The 17,546-nt window shown below is 38.8% G+C and overlaps 1 protein-coding gene and 1 non-coding gene across 3 annotated transcripts in view; one reads left to right on the forward strand and one right to left on the reverse strand.

Moving 5' to 3' along the window:
* The window catches only part of MTR (5-methyltetrahydrofolate-homocysteine methyltransferase), a 96,449-nt gene that overhangs the window by 12,625 nt on the left and 66,278 nt on the right, over positions 1 to 17,546 (forward strand). For both annotated transcript variants that reach the window (XM_029931656.1, XM_029931657.1), the window contains exons 5-11: positions 129 to 221; positions 1,654 to 1,760; positions 4,118 to 4,177; positions 4,922 to 5,016; positions 14,806 to 14,906; positions 16,019 to 16,080; positions 16,949 to 17,016. In XM_029931656.1, coding sequence (XP_029787516.1) covers positions 129 to 221; positions 1,654 to 1,760; positions 4,118 to 4,177; positions 4,922 to 5,016; positions 14,806 to 14,906; positions 16,019 to 16,080; positions 16,949 to 17,016 — 586 coding nt within the window. The remainder of the gene's footprint in view (positions 1 to 128; positions 222 to 1,653; positions 1,761 to 4,117; positions 4,178 to 4,921; positions 5,017 to 14,805; positions 14,907 to 16,018; positions 16,081 to 16,948; positions 17,017 to 17,546) is intronic.
* LOC115286134 lies at positions 9,384 to 9,491 on the reverse strand. The gene has a single exon (XR_003905891.1). It is a non-coding gene; the product is annotated as a U6 spliceosomal RNA (small nuclear RNA).

Genomic DNA, 17,546 nt, shown 5'->3' on the forward strand with positions numbered 1-17,546 from the left:
TTGCAGAGTTATGGATAAAGGATAAAGGATATAGACCCATGTTCAAGGGAAAATCTTAGAGCCTGTTGAGTCACAGCAAAAAGTTCAACCTATTTAGAGATTTTATGTTTATTTTTCTTTTCCCAAAGGAATTAAGAGGTTTGTGGCAGGAGCTCTGGGTCCAACTAATAAGACTCTTTCTGTGTCCCCATCGGTGGAGAGACCAGATTACAGGAACATTAGTGAGTATTTCTCGTATATAATCTTTGACCTTCTGCAAGTATCCCTGTGTTTCAGTGATCCTAAAGTCTGTAAAATGGGACTAGCAACAGGATCTTCCTCAGTGTTACTGTGACTTAATTGACATAAGGGGCTTATAACAGTCCCTGGAATGTAGTAAACCTCTAAATAAAAAGTTAGTTCTTGTTATTATGAGCATCATCATCATCATCATCATCATTATTGTTATTACTTTGAGTTTGCTTTCCAATGTACATGGTATTGTCTTGGTGCTTCTTTATCTGCTGAGGAAATAAAACCAATTGAAAAAAAAAGCTTGAAATGGAGAGGTTGGGTAAATATGGACACCAGGCCTTGGTCCATTATAGAATAACTCACTAAATCCCCATTTCATGTCACAAAGCAGTCCAAACCTTATAAAAATACTAGCACTGTCGACACTATAAACTGGTATATACAAACACACTTACATTGAGATTTTATGAAAAATCTGTAAATCTAGGTCAATTTCTTAAACATCAAGACAATAAAAAACAAAAAGTATTAAACTTAGCTGACTAATGGTGATACTCTGTATGGTAAAGAATTTTGTGTAGATGACAAGTTCAGGCAAGTATGGTTTGTAGGTTTTTGGTTCTAGAACTTTCCATGTAGTGATATCATACTTCTTCACCAGGGATTGTTCACTCATACTGGCCTTTTGCCTGCTTGACGCCCTCTTTGGTCTAGCATGACAGCAAGGGGCTGAGTTCTCCTTTCTCTTGTATACAGCAAGTGTAAGGGTTCTGTTGAAGTTTCTCTCTGGAATATCCAAGCTTTTTTCTTGTTTAGTTGGGAGGTAAATGGGGAGAAGGATGACCTCTCAGACAGAAATGGGCAACCCAAGATGCTTGTAACAAAAATCTTACCCAGGAATTATTGAACACCTCGGTTTCAGGTGAACTTGCCCCTCAGGCAGGTGTCCTTTCTGGCAGAGTTGGCGTCAGAGTGAAGCCCACAGGACTGTGGCCTCTCATCATGGCGTGTGTGAGGGAACGTGATGAGGCCTGGGACATTCCCACGTCAGTGGGCTGTGTTTCTGTAGCTGCTTCTCACACTCACCCCTTAACTACTAAAACCGCCTCTGGAACGAACGATCTCATTAAAGATGTTGAAAGTAAGGTACAGGGCTCAAGAAACCATATGCCCCCCCTACTCACTCATTCTCGGCTCATATGTGCTAAGTGTTTAGGAGCAACTGTGTTTGGTTTACAGGTTTAATTTCCACCACGGCCCTGTTCCTTTATTTGGTTTCTCATACAAAGTGATGTTGTCCTTAAATTAAGCATCATAAGCCAGCACTAGTTAGTTGATAGGTGTCAGGCCTGAACTCACGTTCTGGCCCCTGAGGGGATATTGATGACTGAGGTCCTGGGTGTGATTTATGTTTTGCAGCGTTCGATGAGCTTGTTGAAGCATACAAAGAGCAGGCACAAGGGCTCCTGGATGGTGGGGTTGATATCTTACTTATTGAAACTATTTTTGATACCGCCAATGCCAAGGTGAGTTAAGGGAGATAAAAGGGACAGTGGGGTGGGGGCCGTGATGAGCAGAACGACACAGCCATGGTCAGAGTTAAATAAAAGTTTTCTGTTCCATTCTGTTCTTGAACATATGTAATTGAGGCCAGTGGAATGAGAAAAACTTCAAAAGGTTATCTTTTCAAGTTTCAAAAAAATTTTTTTTTAAATTATGAAAGTAAATATTTATAGGTATAGCTACTCAGTGCATGTATGCAGATGTAGTAAATACATACATGGTTCTTTTTTTTTTTTTTTTTTTTTTTTGAGACAGAGGGAGACAGAGCATGAGCAGGGAGAGGCAGAGAGAGAAGGAGACACAGAATTAGAAGCAGCCTCCAGGCGCTGAGCTGTCAGCACAGAGCCTGACGCAGGGCTCGAACCCACAAACGTGAGATAATGATCTGAGCCAAAGTCGGAGGCTTAACTGACTGAGCCACCCAAGTGCCCCCATACACGGTTCTAAATGTGAAACATAAGTGAAAGTTTGGAGTGAAAAGACTGTTCCCTGGATCCAGCTCTTTCCTGGACAGCCACTGAACCGGTGTGCAGGCCTGGCCGGCATGCTGTGCACATTTAGGCGGTGTGACGTGACATTCTTTAGGCTCTCAAGGGGCTGTTTTCCCCCATGATGCGTCTGGAATTTTTATTTTTAATTTTTTTAACGTTTAGTTTTTAAAGAATGGGGAGAGGCAGAGAGGGAGACACAGAATCCAAAACAGGCTCCAGGCTCTGAGCTGTCAGCACAGAGCCCGACACAGAGCTCGAACCCATTTACCATGAGATCATGACCTGAGCTGAAGTTGGATGCTTAACCGACTGAACCACCCAGGTGCCCCTGGAATTTTCTATTTTAATAATGTTTTTTGAGATTTAGTTATTTAAGAGAGAGAGAGAGAGAGAAAGAGAGAGAGAGAGAGAGACCATGAGCAGAGGAGGAGCAGAGGGAGAGAGAATCCCAAGCAGGCTCCACACCTAGTGATCTCACGACCAAGAGAGGTCATGACCTAAACTGAAATCAAGAGTCATTGAGATGCTGGCTGAGTCACCCAGATGCCCCTGGAATTTTATTTTGGTGTGAGGAATGTTGTAGAGATCTAACTAGTACTCTTTTTCTCTAAGGTGTACCTAGTTTTCTTAACATCATTTATTAAATATCTTATTATTTCCCAGTGGTAGGAATTGTGTGGAGTGTCACCCAGAGCATCCTAAATTCAGAAGTCTATCCATGTAGAATCTATTCCAGTAATTTGTCTGATGTCACACTCCCATCCTGCTATTTTCTGTAGCATTATAATTAAAATATGTCTGAGTAACTGGTAGGCTTTCATTAACCTCCTCCCCCCTCTGTTTTTCCCTCAGAATTTTCCTGGCTGTTCTTACATGTATATTTTCCATGAGATCTTTAGGATCAATTTGTCTAGTTCTTAAAAAAAAAAAAGAAAGAAAAAAAATCCTCGTATCATTAATTTAATAACCTTCTATGCAAAAGAACCCCACCACCACAATGAAGATCTACATTAAGTACACATTGCATTCTGATTTCTGAAAATTAAGAAAATGCGCACCTCTTAGAATCAAGAAATGCAATGATAAAAAGAAGAAGATAAGTTCTCTGGAACTTAATAAAACATGGGCATGTACATAACAACTTGGGATTTGAACCTTTACAGCCCATTTTGAGCTCACAGTCTTTTTTGCAGTGATGCACACTGTTAGTTTCTGTACCTACCATGGATATGTGAAGATGTGGGAGGTGGAGGCCTTCTTATTTATTTATTTATTGAAAAAATTTTTTTAATTTTTATTTTGGGAGGAGGGAGGGAGGGGGGGGAGAGAGAGAGAGAGAGAGAGAGAGAGAGAAAATGAACAAGGTGGGGGGCAGAGAGTGGGAGACACAGAATCTGAAGCAGGCTCCAGGCTCTGAGCTGTCAGCACAGAGCCTGACGTGGGGCTCAAATCCACAAACCGTGAGATCATGATCTGAGCCGAAGTTGGGTGTTTAACTGACTGAGCCACCCAGGCGTCCCCATTCTTCTTTTGTTTTAATTTTGATTGGGAGAAGGAAGAAAGAGTGTAGCCCTTAAGCTCCTCTTCAGAGGAAATATTCATTTGTAGGTAAACTCTGAGCCACCATTTTGTTTTAATGTGTACAGTGTTATACTTGCAGAAGGCGTGCCAGGATTGTACCTTGCAGGGAGGACATGCTTCTTCCCCAGAGAATGTGGTGTTCATCTTACCTAGTGGGGTTTTGGAAAAGGGAGCCTTCTGATGAGCCAGTTAGACTGCCCAGGTGTGCAGTTTCTCAGAAATAAAGGTGTTCTTTTCACCCTCTACAGGCGGCCTTGTTTGCACTCCAGCAACTTTTTGAAGAGGGGTATCCCCCCCGGCCTATCTTTGTAAGTTCTCAAATCTGCATGATGCATTGTGCCTTTTATTAATACTGTCATCTTGAGGGTAGGGTTTTTGTTTTCCTTGCCCAGGACAACTATCTTTAGTGTCCTTTGGCCTCCTCTGTTCACCTTCCTTCTACCACCAGCCCTAGACCAGTAGCAGGCCATGCTTTGGAAATGCTAACAAAATGAACTAGATGTAGACATGGTTGGCAGAAGGCAGGCCATTCCAAGGAAGCCTGGCCGAATTGGTCCCCTGAAGACCAAGGGTAAGGGACTCCTGACAAGGGCCCCGGAGGGGTGGACTTGCATGCTGACTGAAGTGACCGGTACTGACGACACCAGCCTGCGGGTAGGCGGACCCACAGAAGAGGCCTAAGACTGATGATGGGGAAAGACCAGAATGACATCAAGGGGTTTGGGATGAACCAGCTATGTATCAGCCAGGACAACCTGAGGTGTCTGGGAAAGCCTTTTGCCGTGGGACCGGGTGTGTGAACTCAGAAGCTTTGTTGGTCGTTGTATTTGCCCCAGTGACTGTCCCTGGTTTTTGTTTTTATGCTTACCAGCTCCTCCCCACAGCCCTTTTTGACCATGTTCTTTCTGACCACGATAAGTGCTTCTTTTGTTAGAGCCCATGATTCCTGACTTGTGAAAGAACAGGGTCAGCGTGCTTATTTTATTTTGTGTTTGTGACCATATTCTTAATTTGAGTCTCTGTCATTGATGGAGTTTACTTTGTTAATTCAGATTTCAGGGACAATCATTGATAAAAGTGGGCGAACTCTTTCTGGACAGACGGGAGAGGCATTTGTCATCAGTGTGTCTCATGCAGACCCACTCTGGTAAGTGATCATTCTTTTCCCTGACCCCATTCCTTTTAGGGGGATCTTTTTGGATGGCTACAAAATGGGGCCAGGAAGGGGATTGGTCCTGCATATTTCCACTGAACCGCCTGCATGGGATGTGAGTTCTCTGGGAAGTACGTTCAGACTTTTCATAAGCGCATTGAAAGACCACTGTCTGAGTGGGTCCATTTGAGGGGCTGGGCTCTTACCCTGCTCAGGCAGATGGTTGCCTGTCTGTCAGCATGCCCCTCACAGTTTAAGGCTGTGCTTGGTGCAGTCCTAATTCTGCAGAACTATTGCCAGCACTTAACATTTGTAGACCAGTGCTTTGCAAAGTGTTTTCACCCTCTGCTTAGGGAGCAAATGGAAGCAGTTCAGTGTGGAATCAGATGGGAATTCTCAAACTCAGATTTTTATCTTTAAATAAAGATTAACCTGGCTTAAAATACCTCCCTATTTTTCTCATCAAAATGTTTTAAATTACATACCACAAGTGAAATTGAACTTCCCAGAATATATACTGTTTTCACCTGTGCCTTTTCCTCTCTGTTTCTCTCTCTCTCTCTCTCTCTCTCTCTCTCTCTCTCTCTCTCTGTCTCTCCCTCCCTCTCTCTCCCACTCTGCCGGCTCCTTATTACCCTTTACGAATCATCTCCAGAGTCCTCTCCAGGGAAATTTCCCTTTCTGATGAGCGTAGGCTGATGTTCTCTGAGTATTCTGTTTACTTTTATTATAGTTTCTGCCATAAAAATAATGGTAATAGACATTTATTGAGGGTTTGCTGTTTTAAGTGCTTTCTGTGAGTTATTTCTTTTAATTCTAGCAACACCACCTTGAGGTGGGCACTGCTGTTTATGCCCTCATTTTAATGAGAAGGGCTCGGAGACTCAGAGGCTGTCAGTAGGTAATCTAGAGATCAGAGCAGTTCTCTACTCTTCCACAATTTCATCATTTTATTGTTTCGTTTATGTTTTAATGTTTCTAATTTTGTGACACATCTTAACAGTTGAATTAAGGGGGTGGTGTGACTTCTTAAAAGCTGCTATTAATTTATTTTTAACTTTTTCTATTTTTTAGCTGCTATTAATTAGAGTGCATTGTTATACAATTGATTGGGACTCATAGTTAAGAAAGTAACTATTGAACTTGACTGTGATTGACTCAACAGCTCATGAGCTTTTCCAGAGCAATCTCTTAATCATCTGCATGTCTCTAGTGCTTATTTAGAGTCCTTGGTGTGTAGTATGGATGCAGTAAAAGTTTAACAGAAAAACTGAAGAATAGGAAAACGTAGGGGTCTCTGAAGACAAACCTTATCTAGTTTATTTTTGAACTGTTTTGTCTTTCCTCAAATATTAAAACAAATTTTTTTAATGTTTATATATTTTTGAGAGAGTAAGCAGAGGAGAGGCAGAGAGAGGGAGACACAGAATCAGAAGCAGGCTCCAGGTTCGGAGCTGTCAGCACAGAGCCTGACCTGGGGTTTGAACTCACGAACTGTGAAATTATGAGCCAAAGTTGCACGCTCAACCAGCCAGCCACACAGGTGCCCCTGTCTTTCCTCAGATATTTTGAGTATTATTCTCTTGCTCTCTTCTCCACCCCCTTTACTCTTAATCATGATCTGGTCAGAACCCTGGATACAGAGGTGAAACCTGTAGGTGGCCCCAATGTCATCTTGGCCTTCATTCTGCTGACTGTTTTCAGAGGAGACCTTTAGAGGGTGTTCTCCCTGCCCCTCCCTCGCCTGCAGAAATCCAGAGAGGATATTTTTATTGAGTTTCAAAAATATGTATTTCTGTTCCTTTGGCAAACACACAGTTAATTCTGGCTTTTAATCCATTTAGTGGTTAATTTTTTATTTCATTGTTATTCTGTAATTCTGTGTCTTCAACATCCATCTATAGCCCACTCACAGAGAGAATAGATATGGTCTCCAATTTGTTATGAATTGTACAGACTGAAGGGGTAGATGGGCAGATAGAAAGCAGCCCAGGAATTGGAAAATTTGATCAGATCCTGTTTATATTGTGCCGGGTTTTGAACTCCGAGTGGTCCTATGCATGGCTAAGTTACAACCCTTGAATAGCCCACCAGTTTGTTTTCTTGTTCAGGACTAAGGGTTGATCTCAGTGTAAAGGAGGCTGGTTAACAAATCTATGATAACTTAAATATATATACCTATACCTGTGTATATAAACAAATAGTATGTAATAAGGTAAGAAACCATTGCTTACGGATTTTGATTATCACAAACTGTTCATGTGTTAACAAAGTACAGTGGGACAGTGTCTTTATATTATTATTACTATTACTATTAATTCATCAAGCATTAATTGAAACCCTGTGCCCTTACATACAGGCAAATGTGAAACAGCCCACAGTAGGAGACATTCATAAGTAAATTAAAATATAAACTATCAACAGCTCTACAGAAGGATGAACAGAAATCTGGTGGTACATAGGATGGAGTGATGGTATCTTCGTGGGATTCAAGGATGGCTTTGTAGGGAAGGTGACATTTGAACCAGTTTTTTAAGCATGAGTCAGAGTTCGCCTGGCAGAGGCAGATGGAAGTATCAGAGCAATAGAAGGACTCTATTTTTCTGAAACATTTTCGTGCATCTTATTTTACTTCAACTTTACCGGGACCCAGATTGCTGATTGAGCATTATTTTCTCACACAGCAAATGAGAGGCTGAAGCCACTGAACTATTCAAGAGATGAGTTAGGATTAGGACGAAGTTTAGGAAAAGTCGAGGGTCCTTTATTTATTTCTTTTTCTTTTTCTTTTTTTTTAAATTTTTTTAATGTTTTATTTTATTTTTGATACAGAGAGTGACAGAGCATGAGAGGGGGAGGGGCAGAGAGAGAAGGAGACACAGAACCAGAAGCAGGCTCCAGGCTCTGAGCTAGCTGTCAGCACAGAGCCCGACACGGGGCTCGAACTCACAAACATGAGATCTGACCTGAGCCGAAGTTGGAGGTTTAACTGACTAAGCCACCCAGGCACCCCTATTTATTTTTCTTAAGTTTATTTATTTGTTTTGAGACACGGGGGGTTGGGGGAAGAGTGTGCACAGTGGTGGAGGGGCAGAGAGAGGAGAGAGAGAATCCTAAGCAGGCTCCATGCCCAGTGCAGGGCCCAGTTAGGGACTAGATCTCACAACCATGAGATCATGACCTGAGCCAAAATCAAGATTTGGTTGTTTAACTGACTGAACAACCCAGAAGCCCCAGTCTGGGATCCTTTCTAATGATAATGTGATGATGTAAAACATTTTAGTTTGTTACGTGGTGTTGAGTATCGATGAGAGTAGCATAAGATTAAAGATAAAGAGTGTTCCAAGTGAGGTTGGTAAATTGGTAAAACTGAATAGATCTATTCAAGGGTTGTAACTTAGCCACACATAGGACCTAGCAGTCTAATTTTTTTTGAGATACAATTGACTTAAAATATATTAGTTTCAGGTGAATAACATAGTGGTTTGACATTTGTATGCATTGCAAAATGATCACCACAATAAATCCAGTTACTGTCACCATACACGTCGATTGTATTCCCCAAGCTGTGCGTTCCATCCCAGTGACTTATTCTTTTATAACTGGAAATCTGTGCTCCTTGATCTCCTGCAGCCATGTCACCACCACCCACTACCCCCTCCCTTTTGGAAACTATCAGTATGTTCTCTGTATTTGTGAGTCTGGGTTTTTGTTTGGCTTGGTTTTTTAATTCTATTTGTAACTCAAATCATGTAGTATTTGTCTTTGTCTGACTTATTTCACTTAGCATAAGACCCGCAAGACCCGTCCACATTGCTACAAATGTCAAGATTTTATTCTTTCTTATGGCTGAATAATACTTGTGTGTGTGTGTATGTATGTTGCATCTTTATCCATTTACCCATTGATGGACATTTCAGTTGTTTTCATATCTTGGCAATTGTAAATAATGCTGTAATCAACATAGGGATACATATTTTTTTTTGAATGAGTGTTTTTATTTTCTTTGGATAGGTACCTAGTGGTAGAACTGCTGGATCACAGGGTAGCTCTAGTTTTAATGTTTTAAGGAGCCTTCATGCTGTTTTCTACAGTGACTGAACCACTAGAAGTGCACAGGGATTCCCTTCTCAACATCCTTGACAACACTTCTTATTTCCTGTCTTTTTCATATTGTCCCTTCTCATTGGTGTGAGGTGATATCTATTTGTGGGTTTGATTTGCATTTCCCTGATGATGAGTCATGTTGAGCATCTTTGCATGTATCTGTTCGTTATCTGGGTCTTCTTTGGAAAAGTATTCAGATCTGCCTGATTTCTTTGTTGTTATTGAGTTGTAGGAGTTCTTTATATGTTTTGAATATAACCCCTTATCAGATAGATGATTTGCATGTCATCCTTGCATAGGGGCCATGCTAATCTTTTCTGTATCATTCCAATTTTAGTAATATGTGCTGCTGAAGTGAGTACCAGATACACGATTTGTGAGTACCTTCTTTCTTCCCTTCAGTAGGGAAGTGTGTTGATGGTTTCCTTCACTGTGCAGAAGCTTTATAGTTCGATGGTAGTCTCAATTGTTTATTTTTATTTTTGTTTTCCTTGCCTTTGTAATCCATCCAAACAAAACAAAACAAAACAAAAAAACATGGCTGAGATTGAGGTCTGGGAGCTTACTGCCTATGTTTTCTTTCAGGAATTCTGTGGTTTCAAGTCTTACATGCAAGCCCTTTTTTTTTTTTTTAATGTTTATTTTATTTACTTTGAGAGAGAGAAAGAGTACGAGTAGAAGAGGGACAGAGAGAGAGAGGAGAAAGAGAATCCCAAGCAGGCTCCGCACTGTCAGTGCAGAGCCTGGTGTGGGGCTCAATCTCACAAACCGTGAGATCATGACCTGAGCTGAAATCCAAGAGTGGCATGCTTAACTGAGCCACCCAGGCATTGCTTGCATGCAAATCTTCGATCCATTTTGAGTTGATTTTTGTGTATGTTATAAGAAAGTGGTTCAGTGTCATTTCTTTTGTATGTGGCTGTCCAGTTTTCCCAGCACCATTTATTGAAGAGACTCCCCTTTCCCCAGTTCATATTTTTGTCCCTTTTGTTGTAAATTAATTGACCATATATGCATGGGTTTCTTTTCTTCCATTGATTTATATGTCTGTTTCTGTGCCAATACCATACTGTTTTGATTACTTTAAGTTTGTAGTATAAATTGAAATATGGGCATGTGATATCTCTGGGTTTGTTTTTCTTTCTCAAGATTGCTATGGCTTTTGAGGGTCTTTTGTGGTTCCATACAAATTTTATAATTTGTTAGTTCTATGGTAAATGCCATTGGAATTTTGATAGAGATTGCACTGAATCTGTAGATTGCTTTTAGTATTGTGGACATTTTAACAATATTATTTCATTCCATGAGCATAGATATCTTTCCATTTCTTTGTGTCATCTTCAGTTTTTTTCATCAGTGTCTTAACAATTTTCAATGTACAGTTCTTTCATCCTCTTAGTTAAATTTATTCCTAGGTATTTTATTTTTTCATGTAATTATATAGGATTTTGTTCTCAATTTCTCTAATAGCTTATTTGTATATGGAAATGCAACATATTTTTATATTAATTTTGTATCTTGCAACTTAAATTAATTTATTAGTTCTATCAGTTGTTTGGTGGAGTTTTCCACATATAGTGTCCTATCATCTGCAAATAGGGGGTTTTACTTCTTTTTAATTTGATTGCCTTTTATTTTTTGCCTAGTTGCTGTAGCTAGGACTTCTGATACTATGTTGAAGAAAAGTAGGAACAGTGGGCATTCTTGTCTTATTCCTCATCTTAGAGGAAAAACCTTAGCTTTTCACCGTCGAGAATGCTGTTAGCTATAGGTTTGCCATGTGTGGTTTTTATAATGTTGAGGTATGTTCCCTCTGTACTCACTTTGTTGAGAGTTTTTATCATCAGTGGATGCTGAATTTTGTCAGATGCTTTATCTGTTGAGATTGTATGATTTTTATTTTTCCTTCTGTTCATGTGATATATTACATTGACAGACTTGCAGATGTTGGGCCATCCTTGCATCCCTGGGATAAATCCTACTTGATCTGGTATATGATCCTTTTAATGTAGTGCTGAATTCGATTTGCTAATATTTTTTAAGGATTTTTGCATCTTTGTTCAAATGACATTGGCCTGTCATTTTCTTTTTTGGGGATGTCCTTGCCTATTTTGGGTGTCAGGGATATTAATATCTCATAAAGTTAGTTTAGAAGCATTTCCTTCTCTTCAGATTTTTGGAAGTGTTTGAGAAGGATAGGTATTAAATCTTCTTTGGATGTTTTGGTAGAATTTACCAGGGAAGCCTTCTCGTCCTGGACTTTTGTGCTTCAGTCTTCAAACTAGTACAATAATTGGTCTATAGAGATTTTCTGTTTCTTCATGATTCAGTCTTGGAAGATTGTAAGTTTATGGAAATTTATCCCTTTTTTTGTAGGTTCAATTTATTGATACGTAATTGTTCATAATAGTCTCATGACTTTTTTGTATTTCTTATCACTTATAACTTCTCTGCTTTCATTTCTGATTTTATTTATTTGAGCCTTCTCCTTTTTTCTTAGGGAGGTTAGCCAATGGTTTGTCAATTTCATTTATCTTTTCAAAGAACCAGCTCTTCATTTCATTCATCTTTTTCTGTTTGTCTTTTTGGCCTCTATTTCATGTATTTTTACTCTGAACTTTATTATTTCCTTCCTATTGCTAACTTTGGGCCTCCTTTAATTTTTATTCTAGTTCCTCTAGTATAAAGTTAAATTATTTATTGGAGATGTCTCTTGCTTTTTGAGGTTGACCTCTATGGCTCTGAACTTTCCTCTTGGAACAACTTTCGCTGCATCCCAGAGATGTTGGTGTGTCATATTTCTCTTTTCATTTGTCCCAAGGTAGCTTTTTAAATTTCTCATTTGATTTCTTCTATGACACAGCAGTTGTTCAGTAACATGTTTAATCTTTACATACTTGTAGTTTTTCCAGTTTTCTTTCTGTAATTGATTTCTAGTTTTATATCATTGTGGTTGGAAAAGATGCTTGACATGACTTTAGTCTTCTTTAATTTTTTGAGACTTGTGGCCTGACATGTGTTTAGAAAATGTTTTATGTACATTTAAGAAGAACTCGTTTTCTGCTTCTGGATGGAATGTTCTGTATGTATCATTGTTAAGTCCATTGGTCTAACGTATCGTATTATGGCTGGTATTCCCTTATTGATTTCCCATCAGTGGGAAATCAATGATCTTCATTGTTGGAAGTCATGTGTTACAGTCCCATATTGTTGTATTGCTCTCAATTTCTCCCTTTAGGTCTGTTAATAATTGTTTTATATTTTTTGTTGCTCCTGTGTTGGCTGCATATATGTATTTATTGTTGAATTTTAAGATTTTATCATTTTTTAATTGCCATTCCATCATCCGATATTGTTCTGCAAATAGTTTCTCTTAGTCTGTGGCTTGTCTTCTCATGGTAGTGTCCTCTGCTGGGCAGAAGCTGTTAATTTTAGTAAAGTCTAGCTTATTTCATTGATCCTACTTTCAGTGTTGTATCTAAAAACATCGTCACAGTAATACCCACCTAAGTCTTTTGTGTTCTCTTTTTTTTTTCTTTCAAGTTTTAATTTAAATTACAGTTGGTTAACATATAGTGTAATATTAGTTTGAGGCTGTGTTATTTTTATATATATCTTTATATCTTTAATAGTTTTGCAGTTTACATTTAAGTGTGACACATTTTGAGTTAATTTTGGTGAAAGGTGTAAGATCTGTGTCTCACTGAATTCTTTACAATGTTGATGTCCCTTTGTTCCAGCATTATTTGTTGAAAAGCAAGCCCCTTTTCTGTTGGTTTGCCTTTGCTCCTTTGTCAAAGATCAGTTGGATGTATTTGTGTTGTTCTTTTTCTGGACTCTCTATTTCATTCCATTGATCTATTTGTATCTTCTTTCACTGGTACCATTGATTACCTTAGCTGGTAGTGAGTCTTGAAGTCAGGTAGTGTCAGTCCTTCCATTTTGTTCTTCTCCTTCAGTATTGCACTCGTTATTCTGGGTTGTTTGCCTGTCCATATGAACTTCAGAATCAGTTGATTTGCAAGACAACTGGCTAGGATTTTTATTGGGATTGTGTGAATGAATATATATAGACATTATAAATGTGGAAGAATTGGCATTTTAACAATACTGAGTCTTCCTATTCATGTACATGGAATATCTCTCCACCTGTTTAGATTTGCTTTGATTTCTTTCTTTAGAGTTTTGTAGTTTTCCTCATGTAGATCTTATACATATTTTGTTAGAATTATACCCAGGTACTTCATTTGTTTTGGTGGTGATGGGAATTGTGTTGTGTTTTTAATTTCTAATTTCAGTTGCTCATTGCTGGTATATAGGTAAACAATTTACTTTTGTATATTAACCTTGTATTTTGCGATCTTGCTATATATAATTGCATATCAGTTCCAGGAATTGTTTAGTTGATTCTTTGGGATTTTTCTTCATTGATAATCTTATCTGTGAACAAAGACAGACTTACGTCTTCCTTTCCAATCTGTATACTTTTTAATTTCCTTCTCTTCTTGCATGAGCTAGGACTTCCAGTATGATATTGAGTAGAATATGAAAATGGACATCCTCTGTTTTGTTCTGATATTGGGGGAAAGCATCTAGTTTTACATCATTAAGTATGATGTTAATTATAACTCCTTTGTAGAGGAAGTTTATCAAGTTGAGAAAGTTTCCCTCTGTTTCTAGTTTGCTGAGAGCTTTTATCATGAATGGGTATTGTGTGTGTTTGTTAAATAAACTTTTTTTGGGAGGGGGTGGTAATTTCAGACTTACAGAAAAGTTACAAAGATAGTAGAGAGAATTTCTATATGCCCTTCATCTAATTTTCTTGAATGTTATCATCGTACATAGCTATGGTTCCTTGGTCAAAACTAAGAATGGTATTACTATTAACTAAACTCCAGACTTTATTCAGATTTCAGGTGTTTCCACGAATGCTCTTTTTTCTGCCTTAAGGTCTAAGGTCTTTTTTCTACCATGTTGCACTTAGGAATCCTAGTAAAACAAAAAAAAGGGAACTATGAAAAACTAAAAGATCCCCTAGCCTAGTAGCTTCATAGTTAATTTCTGAATTCCTAAAGGCCTTAGCAGCCCCCACTGAGAGTGGGATTGGTGTGATTACTTCAGTTAGAGTAGCTCTGCTTAAATCTTTGTTATTTGAGTCCACAGTAAGTTTCATTTGCAAAATGAAACTTGGTGTTATAGATAAAGAAATTAGCTTAATTTTTAAGGTCACCTTGCAAATTGGTTATAGAGCAAAGAACCTGGAGTGGCTTCTATATGTCATTAGTATGCTTTCTACCACCATAATTTTCCTTTCTCTTTCTTTTATGTGTTGCTTTCAGACCAGATGTTTATTAGTATAGTGGTAGTTTGTAGGCGTTTCTATTCACAGGATACCATTGACCAAACTGTGAATGTATTTGAGGAGATATGCAGAGGCAGGGTCCTGTAGCTATAATATCACCTGATGTGGGAGACGTGGACAGAAAAGTTCAGTGCTTCAGGGGACTTCGGTGAAATGGCTTTGACTAGAGATCTGAATAAAAAAGGTGCTAAAGCTAAAGTGGAGATTTGTTACCTGCTTGGTTTTAGATATAGTCCTTTCTTTATTGTAACTTTTTATATATGAAAATATTTTGTATACAGGATGATTCTTCTAATATCTTTTTGTTTTTACAGCATTGGATTAAACTGTGCTCTGGGTGCAGCTGAAATGAGACCTTTTATTGAAACAATTGGAAAATGTACAACAGCCTATGTCCTCTGTTACCCCAATGCAGGTGTGTATTTGTGGGGAGTTGCACATGAGGAAATCCAAATATACAAGACAGGGGCAGTAGGGTTAAAAGAGTTTGGCTAAAAGAGTTTATTTTGCAGGTCTTGGTATATAGTTGACATTCAGTGGGAATCTTCTAAATGAAAATACAGTGGGTCTAGACCACTGTTTATCTCTGGACTTGAAGGAACAGTTTGATTTAGTCTGAAAGCCTCAGAATTGGACAGAACTTTTAGGGGATGAATCTCAGGTACACAGCTGAGCAGGTACACAGCCTTGCTCTTGGTGACAGTGCTGGCCGTGTGAATGTGGCCAAAGAGGGGAGTGCAGCTGAGGAGAGGGAGCCCTCCTGTCCTTTCTGCTGTATTAACAACCTGTGTGTTAGCTTATCCCTTTCTAATAGTTAGCTCTTCTAGTTTACTATATGTAAAAACTTTTAAGAGATTTATAGACATTTCTCAAACTATCCAGTTAGAAACTGGTAACCCATTCTGGATTAACCAGATTTCCTGGTAAATGTATTTGAGCATTTGCTTAGCTCCTTAGGGCTAAAAATCATTTTCCAGCTTTCTTTCCCCAAATACATACATTTTAATGCTTAACGAGTTTTCTTTCCCACCAGGAGTAAGATAACAAGAAGGAGATGATAATTAAAACAGGAAATTCGTTAATTAGATGCTAAAGTTTTACTTGGGAAGATTTGAGAGGAGATTGGTTGTGTTTTGCTTGTTTTGTTTTTAATTTTATATCAAGTGTTCTCATTAATTTAAAGGGTATGTAGTATCCTCCCAGCCCCCACCCCAAGCAGCTAGCCAGCAAGACTGAGTTTCCTTCATGGGAGGGGCCGGGGGGAGAGAAATCCTGTCCCATCTAGTAGTGACTCTTCTTTCAGATGGAAAAGAAATAGTCACTGTTTATTTGCCTCTGTGAATTTTTTTTGGAGAAGTGGGTGATAATTTTCTTCTAATATGTTCCTTATTAAGAATTATTATTTGATTTTGCAAGTAATCATCATTTAATTATAAACTTTTCTAACTTTTAAACCTAAAGCTTTCACAAACATTAGTCTGTGTGTTTAAGGCAACTTTCAATAACGCTTGTCATCTGCTTTCCCAGGTCTTCCCAACACTTTCGGTGACTATGATGAAACTCCACACATGATGGCCACGCAGCTAAAGGTTAATGGTTCTGTTTTCCTTCGGTTTTTAAGACATAGAGAAATGGAATCTTAGATTTAGAATAACCAGAGAATATTTAGAAAACTCTAAATTTTCTCCTAAAGCAATCCCAGTGTATGTATCACAAAAGCTGAACTACCCTGGGTGCCTGGATGGCTCAGTCTGTTAAACGTCCAACTCTTGATTTCAGCTCAGGTCATGATCTCATGGTTCATGGGATTGAGTCCTGCATCAGGCTCTGCACTGACAGTATGGGGTCTGCTTGGGATTTTCTCTTTCCCTCTCTCTCTCTCATCCCTTTCCTGTTCTATCTCTCTCTTTAAAAATTTTTTAAAAAATTTTTATTTCTTTTTAAGAGAGAGAGAGAGAGAGACAGAGAGACAGAGCATGAGCTGTCAGCACAGAGCCAAATGTGTGGCTTGAACTCACAAACCATAGGATCATGACCTGAGCCGAAGTCAGACACTTAACTGACTGAGCCATCCAGACACCCCATAAAAATTTAAATTAATTTAAATGTAAAAGCCAATATGTACTTTATGTATTATTGGATGTGCTCTCCAGCTCACATTGGGTCTACTCAGCTTATGGGTAAAAAAAAAGATCTTTATTATGTCCAAGTAGGCAAATGATTACTTCATTGCATTTTAAATTGCATAAGGATTTCATAGTATCTGAGCTATATTTTCTTCTTTTAACTTTCTATCTAGGGCATGTGAAGCCTTGTATCTTGGATTAAGTATGTTTAACTCTCTTTTTAGTGAAATGTTCATTATTCAGGAAATGTAGATCTCTTTTCCACCGAAGTGGTGGAGGTTAATTTAGAATTCGATGGACTTTGTGAAACAGTGTCTTTTCCTAAATGCAGAGCTTTGCTGTGGACGGCCTGGTCAACGTCGTGGGTGGGTGCTGCGGGACGACCCCAGACCATATCAGGTAATAATCACTTCTAACTATTGTACCTTTGGTTGTGGATGAATTAGTCCCCAAGCCCCTAAAATTCGTATGTCGAATCCCAACACGTGTGTGGGTGCTGCTTTTACTTGCACATCTGCATAGTAATCTGGGGAACAGCAAAGTGACCAGTTCATACGAGTCCTAATAAATTTAGTGGAGTAGCCTGATTTTTCCAGGTTGATCAAAGACAGAATTTACTCTAGCTGACAAGGTTAAAAACTATGCAGATTCAAAGCAGATTTGGAGGAGTAATTATTTTTGGTGTTTTAGTGATTTATTACTATGTACCCTCCCTTCTCTGTACTTTCTGTGCTTAGAGGAAACAGAGCTAAAGCACAGGCCCCCACTCGTGGCACCCCCTCTGCTGTGTGCTCCTCCTCAACCATGAAGCCTTTTTTCCCCTCAAACTACTAAGCAGCAAGCACATGGTTCATGGAGGGAAGGACACTTGTGGGTTTGGAAAGAAAGAAAGGAAGGGATTTGCTGTTAGCATTTGCATAAACCAACCC

This window comes from Suricata suricatta, chromosome 2 (genome assembly GCF_006229205.1).
Source record: "Suricata suricatta isolate VVHF042 chromosome 2, meerkat_22Aug2017_6uvM2_HiC, whole genome shotgun sequence".
Lineage (NCBI taxonomy): Eukaryota > Metazoa > Chordata > Mammalia > Carnivora > Herpestidae > Suricata > Suricata suricatta.